Source organism: Solea senegalensis, linkage group LG14 (assembly GCF_019176455.1).
Source record: "Solea senegalensis isolate Sse05_10M linkage group LG14, IFAPA_SoseM_1, whole genome shotgun sequence".
Classification (NCBI taxonomy): domain Eukaryota; kingdom Metazoa; phylum Chordata; class Actinopteri; order Pleuronectiformes; family Soleidae; genus Solea; species Solea senegalensis.
Genome location: NC_058034.1, coordinates 14,929,510 through 14,948,774, shown reverse-complemented (window position 1 = coordinate 14,948,774; position 19,265 = coordinate 14,929,510). Strand labels below are relative to the sequence as shown.

General features: G+C 41.6%; 1 protein-coding gene across 4 annotated transcripts in view; it reads right to left on the bottom strand.

Annotated features, from left to right (window-relative positions):
- The window catches only part of LOC122780729 (cAMP-specific 3',5'-cyclic phosphodiesterase 4D-like), a 92,377-nt gene that overhangs the window by 32,951 nt on the left and 40,161 nt on the right, over positions 1–19,265 (bottom strand). The window contains exon 1 of one of the 4 annotated variants that reach the window (XM_044043933.1): positions 8,499–9,077. The exons of the other annotated variants lie outside the window; for them this stretch is intronic. Within the exon in view, the coding sequence (XP_043899868.1) occupies positions 8,499–8,575 (77 nt within the window). The 5' untranslated portion in view covers positions 8,576–9,077. Of the gene's footprint in view, positions 1–8,498; positions 9,078–19,265 lie in introns of those variants that run through there. 4 annotated transcript variants of the gene reach the window in all.

Sequence of the window (19,265 nt, the reverse complement as noted above, 5' to 3'; positions counted from 1 at the left end):
GTGCGTGTGCAGTATATAATATACAGTGTGTGCAGTGTATCAGGGAAGCCAGCTCTTTGAATAGGGGAACTCCCTGAGGCTGTGCCATAGCCTCCTGAGAACATTTTAACTATTTACTTGCCCACTTTACCATCTTACACACACACACAGGCTTAAAAGACATAGAAAATAAATGTATCATCAGTTTAAGGTCCAGTGTGAGAGATTTAAGAGGTTTTATTGGCAGAAATGTTATGTTTGGACAAGGAATGGGACACAGCACTTTTTTGTGTCCAATACCGATATCACAAACTCGAGTATAGACTGACTGTTCACACTCAAATCGCTGGCTGCCATCTTGTGCCCTTGTGTTTCTACACCAGCCTCAGTGAACAAAAAAGTATGCTTATGACTATGCTTTTTGTATTTTTGGATTAACATGCGAACAAAAAAACCCACATCCTTTCTGATAGTAGTTCCCTGACAGGTATGGGAACGGGAGCAGTGAGCAGAAGGGTTCCAGGCATCTGATAAAACAGCAAAGCTCAAACGGTGACGTGTCATTACTGATTTCTTTTTTAGAGTCACACCAAACTGTGAGTTCAAACCTATTCACATGTTTCTGCTGTCACACACACACACACACACGGCGTGTATCTCTCACACACTTACATTCATAAACACAACAACTTCATGAACGCATGAATATGAACGTACATGTTTACAGTTGCCTCTAACGTCACATGTACAGTAATTGCATCACCTGCAGCAACAGAAGCATGGACTCACCATGGACTTACTGGACCCAGTGATATTATCAATGGACTGTCTCACTGCTGGTGACATCACAGACAAATATTTGTCTTCTGAGACTCAGGCCAAGCAGTGGAGTCGGATATGTTGGCATGAACATGGAAGTGTGGGGGACTTTGAAAATGCCACATGATTTAAAAACCGAGTTGGCAAAAAAATCCAAGCAGAGGTGAAGGCGAGAGTGATGAGAGGGACAAGACAGAGTCAGGTCAAACAGCCTGGACTTCACTGCAGCTTTACATCCTCATTTATCCTTATTAAGTATTTTTATATTAAGTTCTCTCTGACTAAAGCGGTCGCATTTCGTTTTAATTCAACATTGAACTTAATTCAATTACATCAAACGTAAACTTGCTTCCATTTGATTAGCAGTGCACGTTGTTGGAGCTGTGATCTGTTATTGGCTGATCTTTGTGCCAGCTGGGTAACATCAATTAGTACCAGCTGTGGGCTCCGATAATTCAATTTCCACAGTGAGTCGGGCACGGTGCCCAGATCTGCACCATAATGTCCCAGCTGTTCACAGATATGAAAGAAAATCAAGGTCACCTGGCAAGGACTCCACGGAATCTGTGGAGACAAACGACGCTCGCTGCCCGTTTTAAAGGGCCTCTCTGCCCCTGCACCCCACGACCGGTTTTAACTGTTATCCTGAACTCTCTGTCCTCCTGTGTGACTGTACACATTCGCACTGACTCCCATCTCACCTTCAGAGAATCTTAGTCAGACCACAACAGTCGACAGTAAATCAAAGTGAACAAATCATATACAAGACGTCTTCATAAACTGGACCCTGAAACGCGCTCACTTGAGGTGAAACTGTCTGGTCACCATCCCAGCAGAAACAGTCCAGAGTTTTGTAGCCTCGTCCTTGGATTGGTGTCATCAAATGCAAACAGTCTGCATACATGTTTTCCCTGCAGTGCAGACATTGCAGTGTCCCACAGTGTCACAACACCAGGATTCTGCAGGCGCATTCCGTTCAACATTCATTCAGTTTGGACTTTTCTTTGTTGTTTTCTCTGCCACCCCCTAGTTTGTGCTCTCTCCCGCTCTCTCTTTGTTCTTATTTTCACAGCTATCCCTGATTCCACAGCTTCAACGCCACAACTCAACTAATACAACTATAACGATTGCTCTACAATGTCATCCTCATCCGTCCTTCGACCACGTCCTTTTCTGAGGGTCACATGAGGAGTTGCAACCAATCCCAGATGGCGATAGAGCGTGACACACCCCAGATGAGATTAAACTAATAGTGACGATGATAATTGTTATTAATGTTATTGATTTTTGCAAGTTTTATTGATTCAAGTCTTTTTTTTTTTTTTAAAGCTGCCTTTGGATCCTCCATTTTTGCACCTCTGTTTCACACAGCAGCCGGAGTTAAGCCACTACACTACTCCGTATCGCAATCGCGATAAGTATAATCCTATTTGATAAATGAACTCTTACAGCAAGAAGGTCGCTAGTTCACGTCCCAGTTCGAGTCTTCCTGTGTGGAGTTTGCATGTTGTTCCTGTGTGTGCGCGGGTTTTCTCCAGGTTCTCTAGTTTCCTCCCACATACACAAAACATGTAGAGATTAATTGGACACTCTAAATTGCCCGTAGGTGTGAGTGAGTGGTTGTTCGTCTTAATATGTCTATTGTCTGTCCAGGGTGTGAAAAGCATTATGTTTTTGAAATGACACATTTATCACCAAACTAGTCATTTCGAAAAACACAAATGTCTTATTAACAGCAATTTATATAAAAGAAGATATTAGAGAGAAGGTGTTTTCATACCTGTATTTCTTACTATAAATTTTCCCACTGCTGTCTCGACTCAACATGCCCTCAACGCTACATGCCTATAAACAGTTTTGTAATTGGTCAGAATTTTGTGGGAAATTTGCCATTTGCCTTTATCTGGATGGTGATATACCAGCGTTCCAAATAGGATACACTGACAAAAGATTGCCATATATCCGACGATAAGAAGACGCACTCCTGCTGCATTCAGACACATGTTCTGGAGGCTGGTTGAAAACTGGTTGAGTCAGTTTTGCTGAAGCAAAATATCAAATTCAGTTCAAATTCAGTTGCCAGCACCAAGACCACTGCTCTCACCTGAATCCTGTCTGAAAATACACTGAAAACTCACCGCACGCACCGTCGCTTTGATGAATGTGCGCATTATTATTATTATTATTATTATTATTGTTATTATCAACCACTGAATCTTTCTGGGCTTTCTTGCTGAGCACAAGTTACTGCACACATTTCACTCTTTAATGACACTCACTCACAAACCTTGATTTGTTTCCTAAATGGGAGGAGAACGCTCTTACAGAAGTAAGTGTCTCGACAACACATGAAAACCAGGTCACCCCCAATAGAATCAAACAGCCAACGAGGACAAACAAGGGGTGATTAAAGTTTAAAACCGCAGGACTCATGACAAAAATTGTGCTCAAACCCCACAATACGGTTAACTATCTGCTGCGTGAAACACAAGCACATGCCTGTCCCACACAGTCGTACTTGTATACTTCCTTGTGGCCATTTTTACACTGAGTAACAAATGTTTTGTTTATCTTGCTGTGATTCGTACTGTCATATTTAGATATTTTCACCCTCTGGTAACCCCCTTTGCAACACGACCTCGAGACAGATGCCACCACTGAGGTTTGCTGGGAATGAAGTGTTTGTAAGGCCGCTGTGTAACAGAATCCATCGGCCACATGACGTCTTCAGCCCAGCTGGCTGCTGGCTCCTATGACAACATTACCCCTGCTAATGAGAATAAGCTGTGAGGGAGGAGTGTAGAGTGTGTGTGTGTGTGTGTGGTACAGAGGGAGTTTTGACAGATACAATTTGTGTGTCTGTAGCACATTCATATTTGGTATATAATTCAGAGTCATTCACTACTTTTTTTTTACTCTGCTTTTGGTTTTGTGTTCATCTGTGGGCAAAATAGTGACATCTAATGGAGAGACTGCAGAGTGCAACAAATGCTTGACTTTCCCCCAAGTGTGTCAGGTGCACAGCGATGATGGCCTTCGCATACCAGAGAGGATGGGAACACAACTGACTTTTCCTTCTTCTTCTCCGTTGGTTTATGCATCACTTAGGTGGACAGAGACATTCATCTTTGTTTGCATTATAGACTGCAGCTTATAAATGTGAAACACAAACATCCAGGCTACTGCAGAAACATGACAGCGTTTAAAGCAAGGCCTTTACTTACTTAAAAAAAAAAACATAAAGCTAAAGAAATCTAATACTGTTTTAAAAATAATATAATACTCTCATACAAACAAACTTTTCTGCCAAAACAAACTATTGTGTTTGTATTTTTCCGAGTATAAACAGTCCAATGAGCCCGAAGGATTATTGTATGGTCACACAAGGTCACTTATTCTCCTCAGACTATGAGCTACCATGCTTTCTGTTAGACTTCACTTATCCTTTTCCCTCTGGCTAATGAACATCCATCCACATTATGCAACCACAGCAGCCAGTATGACACTGAAACAAACTTGACACCGTGTGTTTTCAACACAACAAGGATACGTTTTCAGTCAGTTCAGCTTTAAAGACAGATTAAATTTCACAAACCTCAACATCCTGTCAGTACAAGCAGTATAGTAAGTGGCATCCGATGGTCAATGTGATGCCACTGACTTCAAGGGTAGAATTTTATTGGCTCTAAAATGATGCCACACGAGTTATGAAATGATCCCTAATTGTGACTTCTTTAAAGAGCTGGCAAACACATTTACTGAAGAGGATGTAAGATGAAGGTTTAGAGATGGTCTTGCGACACCTTGTGGAGAACTTGTATTACTACTTTGTATCATTTCACATCAGTTTACAAAACCTTTATTTAACCAGGAAAAAAACAAGCAAATTGAGATTAAAATTCTCTTTTTCAAGTGTGCCCTGACAGAGGAGGAGGAAGACAGAGAGCGGCACAGTGAACATGTTAACATTGAAATATCATCAGAGAGCTGCTGCAGAGGTTTCTCTGCAGTCTCCAAGAATTTGCACCAATAACACACACTGCTATCCTAATCTTTTATACATGTTTTATGGCTCAGTGTTACTGTAGATTTAAATCAGTCTGTACCAACATCTAAAGTCTACAAGAGGAACTACTGGCCTCATGCTAATGGGTGTGTGTATGTGTGTGTGTGTGTGTGTGTGAGCAAGCATGCTGCAGATTTTCTATCAACAGCCCAGATTCCCACTCACTGGGTCTGATAATATTGATATTTGGCAAACACACAGGTTAATACTGCTGCAGACAGACAGATGTCGCTCTTTGCCAGTTCACGAAACTGACACACAGCAGAGAGCACAACTACAAGGGCTCCTGTGGCCACAGTTAACACCATCATAAAATCTCTTCGGTTATTGTTTCTCCGTGTTTTTGTTTTTTAAACTCCGATAGATCAGAGGGAGGGTGTCATGAAAGTGGAACTATTTCACTGGTGGTGAATAGGTCGCAACTTGCAACAGTAATTCTCTGGTGCAACAATCCATATGTATCGTGTGTGTGTGTGTGTGTGTGTGACTGGGGGAGGGAGGGTGGGAAGGGGACAGACAGACACTAAGACAGTATACATGAGAAACAAGTCACATGTGTCACAGTCACGTGCTAAGTGTGATACATGCAGCCATGCTGGCGAGGTGGGAAAGTATTCCAGGCATTGGAGGTTTTATTTTGGGGTCCGTTGTGTTATTGTCCCTCTCCAGCTCCTCCTCTGCTCTCCTGCTCTTGTTTGTGCTCAGCTGTGGCTGCACTGAGTCAGAAACACGTCTCTCACTGTGTTTGCACTGCACTGTAATTGGAAATAAACTCTTTAGCCCGTGTCACACTTCATTTTAATCTCTCAGAGCTGGGATTTTAGAACACTTTCATAACACATCGTCGTTATGATGTCAAAACTGGTTGCACAATGTAATTGCGGTAGAAAAACAACACTATTTGAACTCTTAACAGACTTTATAGGCTTTCCTGTTTCACTGTTGTTCTCTTTCACCGAGACATGCTCACTGAGAATTGATTTATGACCCAAAAGGAACGGTGTTGTTCGAAATATCACATAAATGCTTCCCTAAGCACATGGGATATGTGTGTCACCAATGGCATGTGACCAGAAAGTGAGTGAGTGATGCACAAGTTGGATGTGCTACAGTAATATTATGAGCTGTGAAGACTGGTTTTAGGATAAAAGAAAAAAAACTATTTGGACGAAAAGATTTTGGTAGACATTCAACGCTGTGATATCGATATCAAGTGGTATTGAGCCATTTCTGTTGGATTTCTCCAGCTGCAGAAGAAAGAAGAGCTGGGGGGACGTCCACTAGTGTCCCAGCAAAACTCCCAGCTGGTAGTAAGAGTAAAAACAAAACACAACACACCACATGCAGGATCCCATCCAGTCCAAGCGTGCGCCTGATCGGGCTTTGATACGTGCAGCTGGACTGTATTCATGGAACGTGACCATGAAGAGATGCATCAAAAAGCGGAATAATAGTCACCATTAATGTCAGAACTACAAAAGAAGGGGATTCTGTTTGTAAGCCAGAAAAAAGAGGCATCAAAGGAGGCCAGAGGGCAACTGGGTTCAATTTACCCATTCCAGATATTGTACAAGTTCAGATATATTGTTAAAGTTTGCATGATCGCATTTCTATAGAACTAAGATGGAGAAAAAATGGTCAAACCTCAAAATCGCCACCACTGAGCCAGACTGAGGAGTGTATTAGCACTGAGGAGGGTCTGCTTCAGTGTCGGGCATAAGTGACAGAGGAGACACGGCACAGAGGCCCAACCTGTGTCTGAGCCAGTGATGGTAGAAATTTTAATTTGCCAAGTGTGCCAGCATTCCAAAAATGAGGAGCAGTATGTGCTTGCCACACATGCAGAGACACACAACGGTGTGTGTGTTTCTCAGTGTCACATCACTCGATGTGTCATCAGTTCGGGACAGACGAGGGCTTCCCACAGTATACACAAACACTGTCCTTCTGCTCTGAGACTGGCATGTTTGTCGCCAGTCCTGTAGGCTACATGTACATCTGTTTTTAATGCTCCAGTAATTGTCTTTAGGCCATCAAACTGAAACCTGTCTCAGGAAAATCCATCCATCGCCCATCGCTTTATCCTCCACATGAGGGTCGCGGGGCTGCTGGTGCCAATCCCAGCTGACGTGGGGCAAAAGGCAGCGTACACCCTGGACATGTAGCCGGTCCATCGTGGGACCAGCATATGGAGAGGGACAACCATTCACTCACGTACTCACACCTGTGTCCAGTTAACCTCTGCATGTTTGTGGACATGTGGGAGGAAACTGGAGAACCTGAAGAAAACCCAGGCACACACACAAGGAGAACATGCAAACTCCACAAAGAAAGGCTCGAACCAGGACTTGGACCAGGACGCGAAGCAGCGACATCCTTGCCGTGAGGCAACAGTGCAAGCCACGTGCGCTGCCATCTCTTCTCTTGAAGATGTTCAGCGGAAACAGGAAGTCTGATGTATAAAAGTTGCCACAAACATGCTTCCTCTCCGAGCTCGTAGGGTAAAATGTCAGCAGTACTGGTCTCATCACTCACACACACACACACACTCAAAAAGATCACGTCAACCACCTTAACATGTGACCTTGCCGTGCGTCTCAGTGAAAACCATGCAGCTCACTAATATTTGTGATAGACCAGACTCAACCTAGCTCCTGCTACTGCTACGTGCCACGACAACATTAATGCAATTATCCGTTTTCGGCTGGCGAACAGCTGCCATGTCAACATGTAAGTTATAATTATAAACCCGTGGATGCCTTGTTCATCTGACGTTCAAGGTCGTGGAAAGCTAAATGGACAGGTCCAGTGTCAAGTATTTAAAGTCTCACAAGACAAAGGTTGCAACAGACACCACAGTCCGATCAGGTGAATTCTTCGACCATCCATCCCAGACGAAATGAACGATGGCGGCGGTCACACAAATAAAGCTAATACAGGAATTTAACCCACAACCTTTCAGTTGAAAGACAAATCACCCTACCACTGAACCACCATGGCTCAATCCTAACTCATCACTTTTTCAATACTTCTAAAACGTATTAACATTTTATATCAGAAAATAACTTTTGATACTTAAGTACGGTAAGTCTCATTTACTTCAAGACTTTTACTTAAGTAATATTATAAAGAAAGTGACTTCAACTTCTACCAGAGTCATTTTCTGGTAAGATAAGGTACTTTTACTTAAGTATCCCTTCCAGGTACTTTATATAAGACTGTCTATGAGGCACCTTAAGGTCCAAAAATTAAACCTATATAAAGTCAGTCAGAGCAAAGACCAGAGCTCAAGTATAAATGGTGCACAAGTTTAAAAACAGCCGCGTACATGTATAAGTGTGTTTTCACCGCTGTCGCCGGGACAGTGAGTGGGACAGTGAGTGGGAGAGTGAGTGGGACAGCGAGTGGGACAGTGAGTGGGACAGTGAGTGGGAGAGTGAGTGGGACAGCGACAGTGAGTGGGACAGTGAGTGGGAGAGTGAGTGGGACAGTGAGTGGGACAGTGAGTGGGAGAGTGAGTGGGAGAGTGAGTGGGACAGTGAGTGGGACAGTGAGTGGAACAGTGCTCTGGCACGACGTGAATGAACATGAGAGCCAAAAAGATGCAGCTCACACAGCTGAGAAACAAACATACCCCAAGCACGAGTGTCTCCGACCGTGTCCAAACCCAGTCAGCTCCACTTTCCTCATCAATCGCAGGTCTCTGTCCATTGTCCTTTGAGATCCTGACTTACATATGAGCCCGTAGAGAAATTAAGCAACACATCTTCCAATGTCTCTTGAGCTGTTCTTGTTTACCTGCGTGGACCACCAGCTGATCCTACGTCAACTCCAGTAGAATCCAGTGAAAACAAAATATTTACAGTGACTGAGGATGGATCTCATTCCCGCTCAGCGCCTCAGGGTTCAGGAAAAAAAATCATTGAAGAATGGTGGACACAGACGATATTCGATTAGTCTGTCCAGACTGAGGAGGGACTGCCTTGAAGGATTTTCCACAGTTGTCTGTCGGCTCTCACTGGTATGTTGTCGTTGTTGTTGTTGTTGTTGTAAATACCCAAACTAATCCCAGATATTACATTGACTGAATTTCCTGAAGGGCTTCCCTTTTTTTTTTTCCTCGCAGCATACAGTAGCTTCAACTTGTCCGGGAGCAAACAGTAGAGAGAAACTTTAAGAGTAGCTTTGTTATTCTGCTTCTCACTCGCTCTGCACTCACACACACAGAAAAAGAGGAACAGCTGAGTCGCTGCTGAGAGAACTAACACTGCAGGGCGGTTTCAACAAGGGTTGACCTCTTCCTCTAGCAGTGCGAGAGGTTTTTTTTGGTCCTCTGAGGTCGGTGTGGGTGCTGACAACAGTGCAATAACGTCCATAAGGAGCTGTCACGGAGTCTGTGTTGTACAGGCCTTTACATAATGCAACAATCTCTCTGAGGTTTGTAAGAGTGAAAATAATGCAACAATGCAATAATGGAAAATTGTGTTGTGTGTGTCCTAACTGTTCAAAGGGAGATATGACTCCAGTGTGTGGCTGGTGGGGTGTTTCTGTTCGATGGCACGTCACATCAACAGACCGCATAGACCCGACACCTGCCTCCTGCTGCCCTGCAGCTGCAAAATTACAGAGGGATATTGTTAGAGTCGCTGCCGGACACGGTGGCACGAGGGGTGAGCGGGGTGATAAGCGCACACACATAAAAACATCTTGCAAAAAATATTACGACACATACAAAGAAAAATTTCCTATGTCGCACGATGGTCTAAATTACCAGTGAAACCTATTTTTAATTAAAGTGGGCGTAAAGCAAAGGGCAGCCTGTGGCCAAGGGGAAAGGGAACTTGACTTGTAACCGGAGGGTCGCCGGTTCAAATCCCCACCCGGCCAAAAAGGGCTGGGGTACCCCTGAGCAAGGTACCCAACCCCCAATGCTCCCCGGGCGCCACTCAGTGTGGCAGCCCACTGCTCCTAATTCTAGGATGGGTCAAAATGCAGAGGAATACTTTCCCTAAGGGGATTAATAAAAACTAACTTTAAATACAGGGATTCACCTTTTTATTTTGGAAAATAGTGGCTAGATACACAATTTCTCTCAGGATTTATTTTTTTATTTTTTTAGGCGAGTCTAAAAATATGGCTCGATGATGCACAAGAGCCATAGTTAGCGTCACTCCTCCTCAAGTGCCGTAACAACATAAAGACCCTCATGAATAACTGCGCCTGCTCCGACACTGCTGCCTCAGGTTTGCCAGCTGGCTGAGACGTCTTTGTCTAAAACCTCAACGCAAAAACGCAACACTTTATTTTACATCCCTAAAGATGAGGGAATTCAATTCACAGAACAGAAAACAAACACACTGAAGCTGTGAGACTGCAGGTACCACAGAGAGAGAGAGAGAGAGAGAGACAGAGAGAGAGAGAGACAGAGCTCACGACTGCAATATTTATTTTGATACCAGAGCGTTTACCTTAACATCCTGTACCAACACTGACTAACAGCAACATTCATCTACTTTGGTCCCCACCTATGTGTGAGTGGGACCTTTTCCAATTTTCTGGTATAAACACTGACCTTGTCAGGACAAGTAGTCCTTAGATTGACCAAAACCTGGTCCTAATGAGGCAGAATCTCATAACTGAGAAACTGGTTTATGTTTACAGCTACGACTTGCATTGTGGTTAGGGTAAAGTTGGGGTTAGGCAATTTACTCGTTATGGATGACTAAAAGAAGAGAAGAAGAGATCTTTTTTTATTACTTTACCAGGACAACAAAATAACACATTGTTTAGTGTGTATGATATTACAAAAAAAGCCTTGTTCTGTTTAATCAACACACAAACACCTCCTTTTAGGCTTCAATACTCTCGCTTAACTATTAACTAGCTGCTCATCTCACAAAATAGTGTCACAACGACTCATGATAATAATAATCACAATCTTTCAAATGTTTTTCAAACCTTAGATGAAAAATTAAAACAGGAGAGAGAGGAAGGCGGAGGAAAAGTGTGAAGGTACATTTCACAACTCCTTTTCACTCATTATATGATAATTCATGCGCAAAAAACGCAGCAGGATGGTGTTTAAATCACCAGATTACGGTCTCTCAGAGGTGAGATTAAACCCCTACTGCTCACACGTAACACATTTTCCATTTGAAACCTGACAACAGATCTCCAGCAATGACATGTTAACCTGAAAGAGACAGCAGAGCCGTTGAGGTTAAGTGCTTGGAATAAAGTTTTACGATTTAGCTGTTCTGTAAAATCTGTAAAATCTAAAAAACTCTGTGTAATGAAAATAGCCACGCTGCCTGGTAGTTGAGAATGCTGTAGTTGCATTTCAAAAAAATATAGTCTCTCTGCAAAGAACAAAGACCATGTTCCAGGCCCAGGGCAGCTCCATTTTTTATGCTTTTACCTGGGCTGAGTAATCATATCTTATAGGTTGGCTGTTACCTGCAGGGCAAAAGTAGTCGACTCTGTTAAATCGATGGTGAAATCTGGTTGAATGCGACGACTTTCTTCTCAGCGCTGCCCGTGAGGCGATTTTAAAGAGGAGCTTTTCTATTTAGAGTTTAATAAGAAATGTGTTCACTGAGCTTGCGCTTTAACTGGATTAATTAAGAGTAATGAGATGAAACAAATAAGATTAGTGTTCCTCTGGTTTCTAAAGATGGAGTAACTGCACTCTTGTGTGTGCGTGTGTGTGAACTTATTTCAAAACCGAAAGTGCACAACATACAACTGCGGTTTAAACCCCGAGAAAGAAAACACCAATTTTGTTGCAAAAAGCTTTTATCCGCATGAAAGAAATCCCATGAACCATATTAGCAATAATGTATAAATTATATGAAAAATAAACTTGGCAGTGGCCTGAGATGAAACGGCTATCTGCTCACTGACACGCAACAACGCTTTACACAAGTATTTGAATTGAAAAGTTGTTTATAAACATCAGTCCACACTTATTGGCACGTAAACATGCACTTTCATGACCCTAAACATACTTTTTCCTGTGTTTGAAATTATCCTGTGGCTTCAGACAGCAGGGGGATTTTCCTTCCCTGCAGCATTCTCCTCAGTTTGCTTAAATGACCTACAGGTCGTTATTGGGTGCGTGGAAGATCTACAACCGACGTCACTGACACCAATATGGTTGGTTTCTAATTTTTATCAAAAGAAAATGACCTTGTGAGTTCCTTTGACATTTATAATTGACATTTAGCTCAGGAGTGACTTATGATCTTCATCTATCACCTCATAGCTTCACTGCAGAAACTCTATCACACCCTGTTAGCGTAGACTAATTACCAAATCAGTCTGTGGTCTCTAAGACCCTGCGGTGTGTGACCTAGTTTCCTATCCTGCACCCCAACCCAATCTCATACATGTACGCGCACACATACAGAGGGTGTGTGAGAGAGAGAGACAAAAAAAGCCTTGCAGTCTTCTGATGTGTGATGTGTGTTTCCAGGAAACCAAATTGGAGCTGCTTTGTGAAGGAAACAGCAGTAGCCTTGACTGACTATGCAGGCACATAGTTGGGCAGCTGTTCAGGGAACAATTGATTGCTGTTGGGGGAGCATTCATCATCAATAATACACTCAGGCGAAGGGGCCACACGGTTAATGTCGTGGTTAACACTCTTGTCTTTGCAGTAAGAAGACCCGGGTTCCTGACCCGGTCAGAACAAGGGCCTTTGTGCATGGAGTTTGCATGTTCTCCCCATGTGTGCGTGGGTTTTATCCGGGTTCTCCGGTTTCCCCACAACAGTCCAAAAACATGCAGATTTGGGCTACATTGCATTTCAGCATAAAATCAAAAGTAAGACAATATAATAACTCCTTCAGTGACAATAGGGTCCTTCACACTTGGTGTGCTCGAACCCTAATCATGAAATAACAAACCGTTACTTAATTTTCAGATTTTAGAATCTCAATTGAATATAGAAATAACAAATGATACACAGATTAGGGACACTACAAAGACATGTATAATAGAATCCTCTCTCCTCATACGATGTGACTTCTGCCCGGGGGAATGCAGCAACAATGAACACCTTGGGCCCAAAACAAGAGCGTCTCTCTCATCATAAGAACAAGGAGGTTCATTGAGATGACACGAGCCCCGACGTCAACAAAACCACGAGTTCCCACAGTTACCTTCTTATCAGACAATACAGCTTTATTTTCCACAGTTAACCCATGGCAACACGTGTTGATAATGTAGGGCAATTTCATTTAGCATTTTATTGTGATAACTTTTTTCACCTAGCCCTAATTCTGAGCATTCATCTCAAATCAACTTAAATCAATTTATGTGCAACAGTAAAACACTACTAATATGTGACACAGGATTCACAGCTTAACTCGACCTGGGTGTGTATGCCACGGTGAAGCGCCTCTGCAGGGCGACGCTTCGGTTCATCAGGAGTTTGCGGAACAGCAGAGGAGAGTGGGACATCCCGGGGGACGCGCAGGGTGAGCTGGACGGTGACTGCGCTTTCAGCTTGATGGGCTGAGCGCTGCTGCGTGGGAAGACAGCAGCTTCCCCAGAGTCGTCCCGGGAGGCTTCACTCATGTTGTCGTCCAAGGGTTTAAGAAAAAGCCTGACGCTCTGATTGTGATCTCTTGTGCGGCCCTCTGTCTTCACAGGTAGTCCAAGTGTTCCATAACAGATGTATTCCTCAGGGGAAATCCTCAGACAGCTATCAGGTCTGGTTTTATAATAGTGCTCTGCATGTCCGCACAGACACTTGAGAACATCTGATCGTCTCCAACCCACTTTTACTCCACAGCTTGATGACTTTGAGTCATCACGATTCCCAATAGACAGTTTTGTAAATGTTGTTGATGGACACGGACATGAGTGTAGGAGTGAGCCCTGCCCTCACCAGTAAGCTCTGTTTACACAGCACTGAGCCCAGTCTAAATATGGCCAGGCCTGAATTATAACATTGTTAGCTCATATCACTGGTGAACTAATCATGTCCAGCACTCCCTCCACGCAGGAGCACACTGGCAATGACTAAGCACCAAAGTGTTTACATTTTTCCTCTTCCTCAGCCCATCAGTGTGCAAATATTAACCAGTGATTAGTCTTAGTCTGTGTGTAGACAATTACCAGAGCTGTGCTGCGGACTCAGGCTGCATCCTGGACTGATTTTCATTTCACTGATCATGGGGCCCCACTCTAAAAACAGAGCCTGCTTCTGATAAAAGATAACAGCTTGTATCTCAAGTGAATAGTGCTGCTTTCCCAACAGAGCTGGAGGGCGATGGAAAAACAGAGCTCAAACACAGAGTTGCATCTTTGACCCACAGATTATCAGTGACCCAAAAATTCCAAAACAAAATCCTGTAACTTCAGCCAAAACAAACTCCAATCTTAAATCTGCTCGGACTGAAACATTAGTAGAACGTAGCTGCTACCATTCAGAGTGAATTCAGTCAGTCAGCACACTTGACATGGAAATACCTGCTCAATATCAGACATTGTAATAACAATATTTCATGGCATGATACTGTATTGAGTCTTTGAAGAGCTGAATCTATGTGGGAATATCTTTAACGGCGGTTTTTCCGACAGGGGTTCTGTGTTGTAGTTAACCCTCTGACCACTAGTTCGCAGGAGGCTTTCGGCCATTTGACTCTCTTCCTCCCCCTTCCTCTCGCTACACAAAGAAAACTGTTTATTGTTCCTACAAATTAGCCTTACACTGTCACTGTATCTGGACGTGTATTGTATCACCAGTGTGTGCTGTGTCGGCATTGTTATTACTACAATGATCACCTGTCAGTCAAACAGTGTGACTACAATGTCTTAATGCTGGGGTTTTATGTTGACTATGATGAAGTCTGGGCGTGTGTGTGGGAAGCGCTCACTCCTTTGTCTTTTCAGTTACAGCAAAATGAGAGCTGAGCCGTTCACAGCAGCAAATGCTGAAGCTGTTGTTGACAAACTACAACTTACATCACTAGTTAGTGGCAACATGTAGTGTCAGCCGGGCTCAGAAACATACTTATACTCAAATAACCTTCCTTATAAACATCATTAACCTCCTTACATAAATCAGAAAATGAGTTTCCAATTCCCTGTCATTGGGTTTTGGTGTCACTTGCAAAGGTAGATGAACTCTTGAGCCTGAGGGTCCGAGTGCCAAGGTACCGATTTAACTTTATGAGGAGTCACTGCACTGAGCTCACAATCAGTTGTTGTAGGAAGTGCTGCCGAATGAGACCAGCAGATGGTGCCCACACCAAAAAGAAAGAAAGAAAAAAAAAACAGACATAAATGCTGACAAAATGTACAAAATAAAGCTTGGGAGGATGTCCAAGGCTTCTGTGACATTTTGAATGTTTTGTTTTTGGCTATCTCACTTTGCCCTCAGCTGCAGAGTCGCAACTTCAAACAGTCAACACATCATGTGTGAACATAGTTATTAGTTATTAAATGGACAATTTTGTTCTCAGAAGTCAATAAAACATTATTTTTTTCATTCGGTTCAATGATCTGTTTAATGTTTCATGTATTTAATATTTAGGTATATATTTTTTTTATTGAAAATCCTGTATATGATTGCACTGCAGTGCAGACATTAAATGAGCATTAGAGCGACAGACCATTATTGTTGATTAATAACTGTATTTTTCCTCTATTATTTGTTATCATTAAAGAGTTATATCTAAACAGATGGTGAGAGAAAAAAAAGAAAATCAGCAAACTAACAATAATAATAATAATAATCGTCATCAATTCTCAGCCATGGGCTTCCCTGATGTAAAAAAAAAAACAAAAAACAATATCAGTCAATCTTGGCTACAGTAACACATAATATGACTCAATAAGGGATTGACTGAGTGGGAGAGAAATAATAACGTCTGCATTGGCCAAGAAAATCCAACAGCTGTTATTATGAGTCAGTGGGGATGAAAGACAGGGAGCTGACTCCCATATCGTATCTTTAAAACGACAAATACTGTATACGTTCAAGTCACATGACGTTCTTCCTCCCACCTATAGCACTATAGCGCAAACACACACACACACACACACGCACGCACACACACAGACCAATTTTAAAACACACACAGGCAGAGCCGCCATTAGAGACCCGAGCAGCCTTGAGAGTTTACATAACAAAGTGCAGTTTGCTGTACCATTAGTCTCCAGTATCTGTAGGAGTAGCTGTATTATACTATCTGTCACATACTCAACCAAGGGCGTTAAATAAATAAAATAAAAAAAACACCTGGCAACAACATAACTATATAAGTGCAATTTCAATTCATGTCCTCCTGAGCATTGACGCACATTGACAGCGGCTTCTCTCTCAAGGCTTTGTTTTTTTAATAAAAACAGACTTTGGTGTGTGTGTGTGTGTGTGTGTGTGTGTCATCTCAGTTGTTAATCACATAAAGTGAATGACACTTAAGCGACGGTGCGGTGAGTGAGAGCGACGGTTTGACAGAAGGCAAAAGCAGATTTGGCGATTATATTATATTATATCATAATATAGGATAGGAAGGGCTTCCAGCGTACACGTCTCTGCTAAATCTAATATGCAGATCATCTGCTGTGGCGACTCCTAGAAAGGGAGAAGATTTTATATATCATATTAAATTTAAATGCACGTGGATGTACAAGTTTAGGCAGTACATCAATACAGAGCAGTTTTCATATTGTATCATATAAAACAAAACTACTGAGCATTATTCTTACATTATGTATAGCATCTTTTTATTTATTTTTTCACTAATATTTCTGGTTTTCAATGATTTCAGTGTAGCTTTTCTGTGATATAAACAAGCACAAGTGGTTGTTGTAGAATATTCTTAAATCTTTTAGCATACTGTATGTAAAAATCATTAAAACCATTAAACATTAAAAGCAATTTTGAGCTATGAGGAATGATATTGACTGAGGAGAGGTCAGAACAGTCATGGATGGGTGGATATCTCAATAAATGTCTGAGTGAGTGTGGAAGAAACCAGTTTATTGTGATTTCAAACATCTTTTGCATAAATGCACAATCCTTATCTTGATACTTCTTGAACATTTCTTTTACAAATATAGAGGAAACCTTTATCACAATATATTGTCAATGCAGCCCTAAATATAGCTATTTTATACCAACATTTCCTACAGAAATCAAAGAGGACACGGTATAACAAGCACCGAAGGACCCTTAAGTGCCTTGCTGTGTATGCTTGAGGTTACATGCAGCTCTAAAATCAAAACACTCCATACGAAACGTCAACCATCAACCACCAGGTTATTTTAAAACTATTCTGTGTTCACTTGAGCAGTAATTGCAAAGTGTGCTGCATGTAGGCAGCTGTATGTATGATCATCAATGTGACTGACAGGTGATGGGAGTGAGGAGTGAACTTCTCCATGAAGGAGGGAAACTGCACCAAAACAATATTTATTATCACACCGAAGTACACTGAACATTCATCTACAGGGTCTCGCACCTCAGACTGTGACTGTAAACAAATCACTAACCATCATTAAAGGATTACTTGCATTTAGCTTTGTATTACTAGAATAGGGGTAGTATTTTTGAACAAGTGTGCTTCCCAATCTCAGTTTCCCTTGAGTCGAGAAATATCTCCATTCTTGTTTTTTGTTACGTGTCCACCAGTGACAAAAAAAAAGCTGCAACACTGACAGGACCTCGTTCCCAGAATGTAAACAGTGTCCGCCGTCTTTGCTAACAGTTACGCTAACAGAACCAAGTGTCACTGGTGGGCACGTAACAAAGGAAGGAAGGAAGATATTTCTCAACTCAGGGGAAACTGAGGTTGGGAAACACAATTTTTTCAAAAATACTACCCCTATTATAGTAATACAAAGCTAAATGCAAATCCTTTAACATTTGCTGGAGCTAACCACAAGGTTGTTACCGAAAAGATATCAAATTAAATTTGAATTTGTTGACATTATTAATGAAATTCAAACACAAAGTTATTATTGTTGTTGTTGATAATATTGATAACAATAATAATAATAACAATAACAATAATAATAATAATAACAATACTACTACTAATAATAATAGTACTCTAATACGAACGAAAGTCAAGGTAAATGTCTTTATCCTCCTTTTTCCAGGGATGGGAAGAAAACCTTAACATGTGGTCATGTGCATGGTGCTGTGTCTGAAAGAGCACTAAAGGAGGACTGTAATTTCACTCATTCATTGTCAACCACTTTATCTTGACACAGGGTGAAAGGCAGGGACGGTGCAGTCTGGACAGGTTGCCAAGTCCACCCGACTGCAGTCATTTTCCAACATTGTTCACCTCACCTTTAGTCAACAATGAAAATCACTAGCTGGTTGGCACATCTACTGTGTATTACATTGCTACTTCTTGATCTGCAGATGAACTGCTTGAAAGTTACTCAAATAAGGCTACATTCAGATTCAGGGCTGTAACTAAAAGCTGAGTATTTTCATAAACAATTATTTCTTGGTTAATCAAAAATATTTAAAAAATAATACCTCGAAATGATGAATTTCACAAATGTCTTGTTTTGTCCACAAACAAAATTATTTTGTTTTTATGATTCTTTTGTAATATGAAGCAAAGAAATGAGATAATATTAGCTAAATAAGCTGAAAAAATCCAGAGACCTTTTTTAAAAAATGTATATATAATTATATATAAACAACCAATGGAGGAGAGAGACGTCATCTGGAGCTAAATCCGAACCAAAAACAAAAAACAAACAAACCAAAAACCTGCTGCTTTAGCATCCATTTCTGAATTTCACTACAGTGAAGCAATAAAGGCAATTTTATCTTTTATATTTCTTGCTTTAAAACACAGTGATTTTTGTTGGCCTGTGTGCTGTTTGAGCCGGCATGTTCAAATACAAGTGATCTGATTTGTAATTAATCAATTGGATTTGGCTTGTAATCTAAACGTAGCCTGAGTGCAACTATTGAATTCTGGTATGCATGTTCAGATACAAGTGATCTGATCTGTAATTAACCTGATTTCAATTGGATTTGGCTTGTAATCTAAACGTAGCCTGAGTGCAACTATTGAATTCTGGTATGCATGTTCAGATACAAGTGATCTGATCTGTAATTAACCTGATTTCAATTGGATTTGGCTTGTAATCTAAACGTAGCCTGAGTGCAACTATTGAATTCTGGTATGCATGTTCAGATACAAGTGATCTGATCTGTAATTAACCTGATTTCAATTGGATTTGGCTTGTAATCTAAACGTAGCCCGAGTGCAACTATTGAATTCTGGTAATGAAAAGGTGAAAAGGGAAAAAAAAACATATAAGACTCGATTACAGTGTGAGGAGGAGAGAGAGGCACAGAGCTGCACGGTGGTTAGTTTGACCAGATGGAAATGTCCTTGCCAGCTCCGAGAGGAAG